Source organism: Sus scrofa, chromosome 13 (genome assembly GCF_054392235.1).
Source record: "Sus scrofa isolate SSC_HxYL_T2T_F1_AM1 chromosome 13, Sscrofa_HxYL_maternal_Yorkshire_Landrace_v2.0, whole genome shotgun sequence".
NCBI classification, from domain to species: Eukaryota; Metazoa; Chordata; class Mammalia; order Artiodactyla; family Suidae; genus Sus; species Sus scrofa.
In genome coordinates, this window is record NC_139395.1 from 106,412,878 (window position 1) to 106,426,601 (window position 13,724).

Below are 13,724 nucleotides of genomic sequence, written 5' to 3' on the forward strand. Positions count from 1 at the left end.
CCTTCCAACAAATGTCCAGGACCAGATGGCTTCACAGGTGAATTCTATCAAAAATTTAGAGAAGAGTTTTAACACCTTTCCTTCTGAAAATATTCCAAAAAAATTCAGAGGAAGGAACACTTCCAAACTCATTCTATGAGGCCATCATCAACCTGATACTAAAACCAAAGATACCACAAAAAAAGAAAATTATAGGCCAGTATCGCTGATGCAAAAATCCTCAACAAAATACTAGCAAACCAAATCCAACAATAAATTAAAAGGACTGTACACCATGATCAAGTCGGATTTATACCAGGGATGCAAAGAATTTTGTATACCTGCAAATGAGTTTGATGCAACATATTAACAAACTGAAGCATAAAAACCATATGATCCTCTCAGTAGATGCAGATAGAAGTTTTGACAAAATGCAACATCCATTTCTCATAAAAAAAAAATCCTCCAGAAAGTGGGCATAGAAGGAACCTACCTCAATATAATAAAGGCCATATATGACAAACCCACAGCTAACATCATTCTCAATGGTAAAAAGCTGAAAGAGTTCCCACTGAGATTAGGAACAAGACAAGGATGTCTGCTCTCACCACTGCTGTTCAACAGTTTTAGAAGCCCTAGCAATGGCAATCAGAGAAGAATAAGAAATAAAATGAACCTGAATTTGAAAGGAAGATGTAAACTATCACTGTTTGAAGATGACATGATACTATACCTAGAAAATCCTAAAGATGCTACCAGAACATTGTTAGCTCTCATCAATGAATTTGTTAAAGTTGCAGGATACAAAATTAATATATAGAAATTGACTGTATTTCTATATACTAAAAACGAAAGATCAGAGATAGAAATTTGGGAAATCATATTTACCATCACATCAAAAAATAAAATACCTAGGAATAAACCTACCTCAACAGAAAAAAGACTTGCACTAGACACTGATGAAAAAAAAAATCAAAGATGACACAAATGGATGGAAAGATATACCATGCTCTTGGATTGGAAGAATCAATATTGTCAAAATGACTACACTACCCCAGGCTATCTACAGATTCAGTGCAATCCCTATCAAATTACCAATGGCATTTTTCCACAGAACTATAACCAAATATTTTAAGGTTTGGAAGCACAAAAGACCCAGAATAGCCAAAGTCATCCTGAGAAAGAAAAATGGAGCTGGAGGAATCAGGCTTCCTGACTATACTATACTACAAAGCTACCACCATCAAAACCATACAGTACTTGCCCCCAAACAGAAATATAGATCAGTGGAATAGGATAGAAAGCCCAGAATTAAACCCATGCACCCACGGTCAACTAATTTGTGGGAAAGGAGTCAAGAATATACAATGGAGAAAAGACAGTCCCTTCAATAATTGGTTCTGGGAAAACTGGATAGCCATATGTAAAAGAATGAAATTAGAACACTCCCTAACACCATATACACAAAAATAAACTAAAAAATGGATTAAAGACATAACTATAAGACAAGATACTATAAAACTCTTGGAGTAAAACATAGGCCAAACCCTCTCTGACATAAACCACAGCTATATTTCCTCAGATCCACCTTCTAGAGAAATGAAAATAAAAACAGAGAGAGGACAAGATGGCGGAGGAGTAGGGGGACACGCTCGCCCTGTCCCACAAACACAACAAAAAAAGCACATCTACAGAATAAATGACTTGCACAGAACAGCAACCAATCGCTGGCAGAGGAACCTAAATTCCAATAACGGCAAGAAGTTCGTGACATTACTGGGCAGAACGGGAGAAAAGAGGAGAGTGAGAGAAGGTGAATCCGAGTGGGACGGGTGCTCCCGAAAGGGAACTGCAGAGGAGAAAGGGATCCCGCACCCTGGAAAGTCACCTACCGGGGGAAAGATCAAACAAACTGGAGGAATCTCCAGATGCAGAGAAGAGTGTAGCAGTAAGTTGGAGTACGGAAAAGCCGATCAAGAACCCAACGGACCATCTGAATTACAGGCACAGTCACCAAAAATTGAGATGCCTGGGTGGGGGCTGGGCACCAAATCCTCAGCTCCAGAGGTTAGTCCCCGAGAAAGGGCTGGGGGACGCCTGGGTGGGGGCTGGGCACCGAGACCTCGCCTCCGAAGGTTAGTCCCCGAGAAAGGGCGGGGGACGCCTGGGTGGGGGCTGGGCACCGAGACCTCAGCTCCAGAGGTTAGTCACGGGCTGGGGGGGCGGGGTGGAGCGGAAACTGCTTGGGAGGTCTAGAAACCATTTGACGGGGCAGAGACTGCCTGGGAGACTAGAAAACAAAGCTGTCGCAGAGGAAGGGAACAATACTCTGGGGGCGGGGAAATGGAAAGCTGCATTAGAGGGAACCTGGGAGAAAAGCCTGGTCTGCGCCCGTGCTGGGGAGGGGAGAGAAGAAGGGGTGGGTCCCCATAGAATACCCGCCATGCCACAGCAAGCTTACAGGCCCGCTAGCTAGCAGAAATCTGTGCTTCCCAGTGCATCCCCTCCCCCCACCCCTGCCACCCCCTACGCTCTCACCGGACCTGGGGCTGCCTGCCATCCAGGAGGGCTGGCCTCAACAATTGCCTGAAGCCTACCACCGCAGGGGCTGTCCCTGCACAGGCCTGCTTGCCCTTTGGAGGGGCTACACTTCCGCAGAGCAGCACCAAACACCACCAGCCCCAGAGAAAAGCCAGCCCAGAAAAGCTAGAACAAGCCTAGCCAGGCCGTGAACAGATCGGCCTAATTCTCGGATGGTTTTTCTGAGTCGGGCTGCCCCGGGGAGAAGCCTCTTGGGTTTCCAACGGCCCTGCTACCCGCCCAAGCCCCGAGGGGGTGCCCTAGTGGATCAGCTGCATAGGACTGCCAGCTCCAGGCAGGACCCCCTGCAGCCCAGAAAAGCTGCAACAAGTCTGGCCGAGTCGGGAAAAGATCTCAGACGGTCTTTCTGAGTCGGGCTGCCCTGGGGAGGAGCCTCTTGGGTCTCCAACAGCCCTGCTACACACCCAAGCCCCCAGGGGGTGCCCCACTCCAGCAGAATAGCTGCTCAGCACCACCAGTCCCCTGGAAGAGCCCCTGCAGCCCAGAAAAGCTGCAACAAGCTCGGCCAGACTGTGAAAAGATCTGCCTACATTCTCAGGCTGTCGTCCTGAGTTGGGCTGCCCTAGGGAAGAGCCTCTTAGGTTCTCAGTGACCCAGATAGCTGCTCCAGTCCCCAGGGGGTGCTGCACTCCTGAGAAACAGCTGCCCAACACCGCCAACCCCCTGCAAGAACCCCACAGCCTAAAAACACCAGAGCAAGCTCTGCATGACCAAGTGAAATCTGCTACCATCGTGGTGTGGACCTCCCAGGCCTGTCTTCCCTCAGGAAGCCCTCCTTTGCTTCAAATAAACACTGTTAGCCCCATCAACACTCCAGAAAAGCCACACTGCCTCAAAAAAGATTGACCAACAACGCCAGCCCTCAGGAAATATTCAACGGCAGTGACAAGGCAAACACTGCCTGATAACGGAGAGTACAACTCCCTCAGGAGAAAGAAAACAACAAGCAAGATGAAGAAGCTGAGAAACCACCCCCAGTCAAACCAACAGGAGAACTCACCTAAAACAGTCAACAATGAAACAGATCTCTGCAGTCAGACAGACCTGGAGTTCAAAAGAGAAATAGTGAAAATACTGAAGGAATTAAGAGAAGATATGAACAGTAATGCAGATACCCTCAGAAAGGAACTAGAAAATATAAGGAGGAGCCGAGAAAAACTAGAACATTCATTTGCAGAGATGCAAACTGACTAGGGGCAGTAAAAACCAGAATGAATAATGCAGAAGAACGAATCAGTGATACGGAAGATAGAATAATGGAAATCACTCAATCTGGTCAACAGACAGAAAACCGAATCAAAAAACTGGAAAGCAATATAAGAGACCTATGGGATAATATAAAGCGGGCCAATCTATGCATAATAGGAATTCCAGAAGGAGTAGAAAAAGATAAGGGGATGGAAAATATATTTGAAGAAATTATCGATGGAAACTTCCCAAGTCTAAAGGATACTGGGTTCAAGATACAAGAAGCACAGAGGGCCCCAAACAAACTGAACCCAAACAGACCCACACCAAGACACATCATAATAAAAATGGCAAAAGTTAGTGATAAAGAGAGGATCCTAAAGGCAGCAAGAGAAAAACAGAATGTTACCTACAAGGGAACCCCCATAAGAATATCAGCTGATTTCTCTACAGAAACTCTACACACCAGGATGGAATGGCAAGAGATATTTAAAATGCTAAAAGGAAAAAATATGCAACCTAGAATACTCTATCCAGCAAGAATATCATTTAAAATAGAAGGGGAAATAAAAATTTTTTCCAACAAACAAAAACTTAAAGAATACAGCAACACAAAACCCAGGTTAAAGGAAATATTGAAAGGGCTTCTCTAAACCAAAAAGAAAGGAAGGAAAGGGAGGAAAAAAGAAAAGAAAAAAAAAAAGAAGAACAGGAAGAACTAGGACTGAGGAAACCGCAATCAGAGAGCAGTCACTCAAATAAGCCAGCATACAGATTTAATCATGAACATGCTTCAAACAAAATAAAATTAAAAAGAAAAAATAAAAAAGAGTCATCAAAACCATAAAATGTGGGCAAGGGATGTCAGGAGGTAAATAACCCTTTTTGTTTATATGTATGTCTCTCTTCTTAATTTTAATATAGTAATGAAGTGTTTGAACTTACAGGACCATCAGGCTAAAACACACAATTATGGGAAGGATTTAGCATACTTAAAAAACAGGGCAACCACAAGCCAAAACCAAATATTGCATTTGCAAAAAATGAAAAAAAAATACACTCAAGCAGATAATAATAGGAGATCATCCAACCAAAAAAAAAAAAAAAAAAAAAAAAAAAAGAAAGGAAGAATGGAGAACCATAGAATCAACTAGAACACGAGGTTCAAAATGGGAATAAATAATCATCTATCAATTATCACCTTAAATGTCAATGGACTGAATGCCCCAATCAAAAGACACAGAGTGGCTAAGTGGATAAAAAGGCAAAAACCTTCAATATGCTGCCTACAAGAAACTCACCTTAGGACAAAAGATACATATAGATTGAAAGTGAAAGGGTGGGGAAAAATATTTCATGCCAATAGACATGACAGAAAAGCAGGAGTTGCAACACTCATATCAGACAAAATAGACTTTAAAACAGAAGACATAAAGAAAGACAAAGAAGGACACTATTTAATGATTAAGGGATCCATCCAAGGAGAGGATGTTACTATCGTCAACATGTATGCCCCAAATATAGGAGCACCCAGATACATACAACAAATATTAACAGACATAAAGGGAGAAATTGATTGGAATACAATCATAGTAGGAGACCTTAATACCCCCCTCATATCAATGGACAGATCCTCTAGACAGAAAACCAATAAAGCAACAGAGATCCTAAAGGAAACAATAGAAAACTTAGACTTCATTGATATCTTCAGGACACTACATCCAAAAAAATCAGAATACACATTCTTCTCAAATGCTCATGGAACATTCTCAAGAATCGACCACATATTGGGACACAAAGCTAACCTCAACAAATTTAGGAGCATAGAAATTATCTCAAGTATCTTCTCTGACCACAACGCCATGAAATTAGAAATCAACCACGGGAAAAGGAAAGAGAAAAAACCTACTACATGGAGACTAAATAACATGCTACTAAAAAACCAATGGGTCAATGAGGAAATCAAGAAGGAAATTAAAAACTACCTTGAGACAAATGATAATGAAGACACAACCTCTCAAAATCTATGGGATGCTGCGAAAGCAGTGCTCAGAGGGAAATTTATAGCAATCCAGGCCTTTCTCAAAAAAGAAGAAAGATCCCAAATTGACAACTTAACCCTCCACCTAAACGAATTAGAAAAAGAAGAACAAAAAAGACCTAAAGTCAGCAGAAGGAAGGAAATTATAAAGATCAAAGAAGAAATCAATAAAATAGAGACTCAAAAAACAATAGAGAAAATTAATAAAACCAAGAGCTGGTTCTTTGAAAAGGTGAACAAAATTGACAAACCCCTGGCCAGACTCACTAAAAAGAGGAGAGAAAGAACCCAAATAACCAAAATTAGAAATGAAAAAGGAGAAATCACAACGGATACAGCAGAAATGCAAAAAACCATAAGAGAATACTATGAACAACTATATGGCAACAAGTTTGACAATCTGGAAGAAATGGACAATTTTCTAGAATCTTACAGCCTGCCAAAACTGAATCAAGCAGAAACAGACCAACTGAACAGACCGATCACTAGAAATGAAATTGAAGAGGTCATAAAAACACTCCCTACAAATTAAAGTCCAGACCAGATGGCTTCACAGGTGAATTCTATCAAACATATAAAGAGGAATTGGTGCCCATCCTCCTTAAACTCTTTCAAAAGGTTGAAGAAGAAGGAATACTCCCAAAGTCATTCTATGAGGCCACCATCACCCTCATTCCAAAACCAGACAGAGATACCACCAAAAAAGAAAACTATCGGCCAATATCATTGATGAATATAGATGCAAAAATTCTCAACAAAATCTTAGCCAACCGAATCCAACAACATATCAAAAAAATTATACACCATGACCAGGTTGGGTTCATCCCAGGTTCACAAGGATGGTTCAACATACGCAAATCAATCAGCATCATACACCACGTTAACAAAAAAAAGTCAAAAATCATATGATCATCTCAATAGATGCAGAAAAAGCATTTGACAAAGTTCAACATCCATTCATGATCAAGACCCTCGCCAAAGTGGGTATAGAGGGAACATTCCTGAATATCATCAAAGCCATTTATGATAAACCCACAGCAAATATAATCCTCAATGGGGAAAAACTGAAAGCCTTCTCCCTCAAATCTGGAACAAGACAGGGATGCCCACTCACCACTGCTCTTCAACATAGTTTTGGAAGTCCTAGCCACAGCAATTAGACAAACAAAAGAAATAAAAGGCATCCATATAGGAAGAGAAGAGATCAAACTGTCACTGTATGCAGATGACATGATACTATACATAGAAAACCCTAAGGACTCAACCCCAAAACTCCTTGAACTGATTAATAAATTCAGCAAAGTAGCAGGATATAAGATTAACATTCAGAAGTCAGTTGCATTTCTGTATACCAGCAATGAAACATTAGAAAAGGAATACAAAAATACGATACCTTTTAAAATGGCACCTCACAAAATCAAATATCTCGGAATACGCCTGACCAAGGAGGTAAAGGACCTATATGCCGAGAACTATAAAACTTTAATCAAAGAAATCAAAGAAGATGTAAAGAAATGGAAAGATATTCCATGTTCCTGGATTGGGAAAATCAATATTGTAAAAATGGCCATACTACCCAAAGCAATCTACAGATTCAATGCAATCCCTATCAAATGACCCATGACATTTTTCACAGAACTAGAACAAAACAATCCAAACATTTATATGGAACCACAAAAGACCCAGAATCGCCAAAGCAATCCTGAGAAACCAAAACCAAGCAGGAGGCATAACTCTCCCAGACTTCAAGAAATACTACAAAGCCACAGTCATCAAAACAGTGTGGTACTGGTATCAAAACAGACAGACAGACCAATGGAACAGAATAGAGAATCCGGAAATAAGCCCTGACACCTATGGTCAATTAATCTTTGACAAGGGAGGCAAGAACATCAAATGGGAAAAAGAAAGTCTATTCAGCAAGCATTGCTGGGAAACCTGGACAGCAGCATGCAAAGCAATGAAACTAGAACACACCCTCACACCATGCACCAAAATAAACTCCAAATGGCTGAAAGACTTAAATATACGACAGGACACCATCAAACTCCTAGAAGAAAACATAGGCAAAACACTCTCTGACATCAACATCATGAATATTTTCTCAGGTCAGTCTCCCAAAGCAATAGAAATTAGAGCAAAAATAAACCCATGGGACCTCATCGAACTGAAAAGCTTTTGCACAGCAAAGGAAACCCAAAAGAAAACAAAAAGACAACTTTCAGAATGGGAGAAAATAGTTTCAAATGATGCAACCGACAAGGGCTTAATCTCTAGAATATATAAGCAACTTATACAACCCAACAGCAAAAAAGCCAATCAATCAATGGAAAAATGGGCAAGAGATCTGCATAGACATTTCCCCAAAGAAGATATACAGATGGCCAACAAACACATGAGAAAATGCTCAACATCGCTGATCATAAGAGAAATGCAAATCAAAACTACCATGAGATACCACCTCACACCAGTCAGAATGGCCATCATTAATAAATCCACAAATAACAAGTGCTGGAGGGGCTGTGGAGAAAAGGGAACCCTCCTGCACTGCTGGTGGGAATGTAAACTGGTACAGCCACTATGGAGAACAGTTTGGAGATACCTTAGAAATCTATACATAGAACTTCCATATGACCCAGCAATCCCACTCTTGGGCATCTCTCCGGACAAAACTCTAATTAAAAGAGACACGTGCACCCGCATGTCCATTGCAGCACTATTCACAATAGCCAGGACATGGAAACAACCCAAATGTCCATCGACAGATGATTGGATTCAGAAGAGGTGGTATATATACACAATGGAATACTACTCAGCCATAAAAAGGGATGACATAATGCCATTTGCAGCAACATGGATGGAACTAGAGAATCTCATACTGAGTGAAATGAGCCAGAAAGACAAAGACAAATACCATATGATATCACTTATAACTGGAATCTAATACCCAGCACAAATGAACATCTCCTCAGAAAAGAAAATCATGGACTTGGAGAAGAGACTTGTGGCTGCCTGATGGGAGGGGGAGGGAGTGGGAGGGATCGGGAGCTTGGGCTTATCAGACACAATTTAGAATAGATTTACAAGGAGATCCTGCTGAATAGCATTGAGAACTATGTCTAGATACTCATGTTGCAACAGAAGAAAGGGTGGGGGAAGAAATGTAATTGTAATGTATACATGTAAGGATAACCTGACCCCCTTGCTGTACAGTGGGAAAATAAAAAAAAAATTAAAAAAATAAAAAAAGAAATGTGGTGAACATCCATATGCCAAAAAAAAAAAAAAATAGAATATAGATACTCACCTGTATAATTCACAAGAACTAAACCAAAATGGATCATAGATCTAAATAAAGCCATAAATTTTGGAGAAAACATATGAGAAAATCTAGATAATCTTGGATTTGACGATGTGTTTATAGACATAATACCTGAATTATGATCTGCATAGAAATAAAACTGATAATGTGGACTTCATTAAAAAGAAAAGAAAACCAAAAATAAACAGGACCTAATTAAACTTAAAAGTTTTTGCACAGCAAAGGAAACCCTAAACAAAATGACAGCCCACAAAATGGGAGACTATTTGCAAATGAAGTGACTGACAAGAGATTACTCTCCAAAATGTATAAACACCTCCTGCAGCTCAATATAAAAAAAAAAAAAAAACCATCAAAAAATGGGCAAATCTAAACAGATAATTCTCCAAAGAAGACATACGGATGGCCAAAAAAACACATGAAATGATGTTCAACATCAGTAATTATTAGACAAATGAAAATCAAAACTACTATGAGGTACATACCACCTTACCCCAACCAGAATGGCCATCATCAAAAAGTCATCAAACAATAAATGCTAGAGAGGGTATGGAGAAAACGGAACCATCTTATATTGTTGGTGGGAATGTAAATTCGTGCAACCACTATGGAAAAAATTATGGAGATTCCTTAAAAAGCTAAAAATAGAATTACCATTTGATGCAACAATCTCACTCCTGGGCATCTATCTAGAGAAAATCATGACTGAAAAATACACATGTACCCCAATATTATTGCAGCAATATGTACAACAGCCAAGACATGGAAGCAACCTAAACGTCCATTGACAGAGGAATGGATAAAGAAGATGTGGTACAAATACACAATGGAATATTACTCAGCCATAAAAAGGAATGAAATAATGCCATTTGCAGCAACAAGGATGGATATGGAAAGTATCATGCTAAGTGAAGTTAGTCAATGAGACACAAATGTCATATGCTATAACTTATATGTGGAATCTAAAAAAAGAATAGAAGTTCCCATCGTGGCTCAGCAGACACAAATCTGACTAGTAACCATGAAGATGCAGGTTCAATCCCTGGTGAGCTGTGATATAGGTTGTAGATGTGGCTTGGATCTGGCATTGCTGTGGCATAGGCCTGCTGCTACAGATTGGAATCAACCTTTATTTATAGAACAGAAACAGAAGCAGAATAGACTTTGAAAAACATGATTACCATAAGAGACAGGTTGTGGTTGCAGGGGTGTGGGAGGGATGGGCTGGGGGTTTGGGATAGAAATGTTATAAAATTGGGTTGTGATGATGGTTGTACAACTATAAATATAAAAATTCACTGAGTTAAAAAAAAGAAGTGGAGGTCCTGTTGTGGCTCAGAAGGTTTAGAACCTGGCACAGTGTCCATGTGGATGCAAGTTCAATCCCTGGCCTTATTCAGTGGTTTAAGGATCTGACATTGCCATAGCTGTGGTATAGGTCACAGATGTGGCTCGATCCTGTGTTACTGTGGCTGTGGCTTGGGGCTGCAGCTCCAATTCAACCCCTAGCCTGGGAACTTCCATATACAGTAAGTGCGGTCATAGAAAAAGAAAAAAAAAAAGTCATATTGACATCATTCTCCCTGATATGATGCAATGAGAAGGCTCCTCTGTAGTATTCTTCCCCAAAATCCATAACTTAAGTCTAATCATGAGAACACATCAGACAAATCAAATTGTCTGAGAGTCTACAAAACAAATGACCCCTATTCTTCAAAAGTATCAAAGTCACAAAAAGCAAAGAAAGACCCAGAAATGATGACAGACTGAAAGAGACTAAGGAGACCTGACAGCTAAATGTGATGCAGTATCCTGAACTGAAACCTAGAATGGAAAAGAAAAGAAAAAAAAAGAATAATGGAAAAACTGGAGAAATTGAGTAAAATCTGCAGTTTAGTTAATGGTATTGTATCAAGGCTAATTTCTTAGCTATCGTTATATAAGATGTAACATTAAAGGAAGGCACATGAGGATTGTTTTGAAACTCTACTATCTTTGTAACCCATCTGTAAATCTAAAATTATTTCAAAATAAAAAGTAAAAAAAAAAAAAGGACCTCAGACTTCCTTTTGGCAAGAAAACCTCCACATAACTGTGTAGGACAAAAGGAAAAAGAGGAAAGGAGGGAGGGAGGGAGGCAGGGAGGGAGAGAAAAAGAAGAGGGGAGATAGGAGAAAGAAAAAAGAATCACGATGGGACCAGCATTCCTGAGAGGGAGCTGTGAAAAAGGAAAGGAATTCTCACACTGGGAAGCCACCTAACTGGTGGGGAGGTCAGCTGGGATGATGGGATGAAGGGGGAGCCTCAATGCCTTGGAGCAAAGCACAGCAGTCTGTCTGAGGAGGGCAAAGCAAAGAGAGAGCCACACAGACAACTGGTATCACTCCCCGGCAGACCCCAGTCTGCAGACTGGGTGTTGAAGCTTGGGCTCTGGAGGTCAGTCTCAGGTATAGCATTAGGATTGGCTGCATGGCAACAGCCTGAGGGGTCTAAGGAGTGGTTTCCACAACTGAGGAAGTATAGGAGGAGGCCTGGGCCTGCCAGAGAGGCAAAGCACCATTGTTGAGGAGTGTGAGGGTTGGGGCAGGACCACCACAGAAACTCTGCACATGCAGGTTTTCAGGTAGCAGGGGACCTCTTGTGTGGGTTATAAGGATGGGTACAAGCCACTGCACCATCTGAGTCTCTAGAGGTGGGTCTGGGCCTGTCACTGCATGCTGCCTCCACCACCCCAGGTACTGATGCTGCTGTGGAGGGCCCTGTCATTGGGTCCTGCCCATCACCCCCAACTCCCTGGGAATGCACATACCCTGCTGCTGCTGCTGCCAAGGACACCATGACTGGGCACCACCTCCACTTCCCAAGGGCTCACTGCCATTGCCAAGGGCCTGCAATCAGCCTACTGCCTCCACCTTCCCATGGATTGTCATCACAGCCAAGGGCCTGGTGACCAGGCAATACCCACTGCCCCTACCACCTGAAGCACACATAGGCCATGCAACTGCAAGACCCCAAGAAGGAGAGAACAGCCTAAACACTCTGAAGAAAGAGACAGCAAGCATCCAAGCCAAAAGTAGCCCTCACGCCTCAAAAAACAGTAAACCTACACAAGCTACCCAGGGATACTCCTGCATATAAATCAGCCCTCCAAGACTCAGTAGATAATTATTTCCTCTAAACTCACAGAGTTAGAAAAATATAAGGAAAATGAACAAGCACAGGAACCAATCCCAATTAAAATTGGGAATTTTAATGGAATTGTTTGCCCCTGAAGGAGCCAACAATGAAACAGACCTCTTCAGACCAAAAGACATTGAGTTCAAAAGGAGGTAATGAAAATGCTGAAGGAGTTAAGAATAATTATTGAGAGTAATGCAGATTACTGTATAAAGGAACTAGAAACTATAAGGAGAAGCCAAGAAAAATTTAAAATTCATTTGCTGAGACAAAAGCTGAGCTAAAGGCAATAAATAGAATGAATAATGCAGAGGAACCAGTAAATAACATGAAAGATAGAATAATGGAAATCAGCCAATCAAGATGGCAGACAGAAAGCCAGATGAAAAAAAAAATGAAAGCAACATGAGATCTATGGGATAATATAAATCATGACAATCTACCAAGGAGAAGAAAAAGGGGTTGAAAATATATTTGAAGAGATTATGGCTGAAAACTTTCTAAATCTAAAGAAGAAAACAGATATCCAGATATAGGAAGCACAGAGAGCCCCAAACAAGTTGAACCCAAACAGACCTACACCAAGACATATTATAGTAAAAATGGCAAAAGTTAAAGACATGGAGAGGATTCTAAAGGCTGAAAGCCTTCCTGCTAAAATCTGGAACAAGACAAGGATGCCCACTCTCACCATTTTTATTCAACATAGTATTAGATATCCTAGCCACAACAATCAGACAAAAGAAAGAAGTAAAGGTTATCCAAATTGGAAGAGAAGGGGTAAAATTGTCACTATATGCAGATGACATATTTTAAATAGAAAACCTCAAGGACTCCACAAAAAAACTACTCAATATAAAGAGGATTCAAAGAAATGGAAAGATATCCCATGCACCTGGATTGGAAGAATTAATATTGTTAAAATGGCCACACTACCCAAAGCAATCTACAGATTTAAGGCCATCCCTATCAAATTTGGGATCCCATGACAATGTTCAAGAACTATAATAATCCAAAAATCTACATAGAACCGTAAGAGAACCAGAATTGCCAAAACAGCCCCAAGAGAGGGAAAAAAAGGCATGAAGCACAACTCTCCCAGACTTCAGACAATACTACAAAGCCACAGTAATTAAGATAGTGTGATATTTGTGCAAAAACATATAGATCAATGGAAGAGAATAGAGAGCCCAGAAATAAGCCCAGACATCTATGGTCAACTAACCTTCAACAAAGGAGGAGAGAAGATAAAATGGGAAAAAGTCTCTTCAGGAAGTGGTACTTGGAAAACCAGACAGCTGCATGTAAAACTAGAACATACCCTCAAACCATGCATAAAAATGAACTCAAAATGGCTTAAATACTTAAACATAAGATACCATAAAACTCCAAGAAGAGAACATACGCAAAACATGT

At 40.7% G+C, this 13,724-nt stretch overlaps 2 protein-coding genes across 7 annotated transcripts in view; one reads left to right on the forward strand and one right to left on the reverse strand.

The window, feature by feature from the left end:
- IGSF10 (immunoglobulin superfamily member 10) overlaps positions 1 to 13,724 on the reverse strand; it is a 54,095-nt gene that overhangs the window by 27,715 nt on the left and 12,656 nt on the right. The gene's annotated exons all lie outside the window — the stretch shown is intronic.
- The window catches only part of LOC146397537 (uncharacterized), a 462,781-nt gene continuing 450,537 nt past the window's right edge, over positions 1,481 to 13,724 (forward strand). Inside the window, exon 1 of the mRNA XM_084990069.1 lies at positions 1,481 to 2,229. Within this exon, the coding sequence (XP_084846195.1) occupies positions 1,579 to 2,229 (651 nt within the window). The 5' untranslated portion in view covers positions 1,481 to 1,578. The remainder of the gene's footprint in view (positions 2,230 to 13,724) is intronic.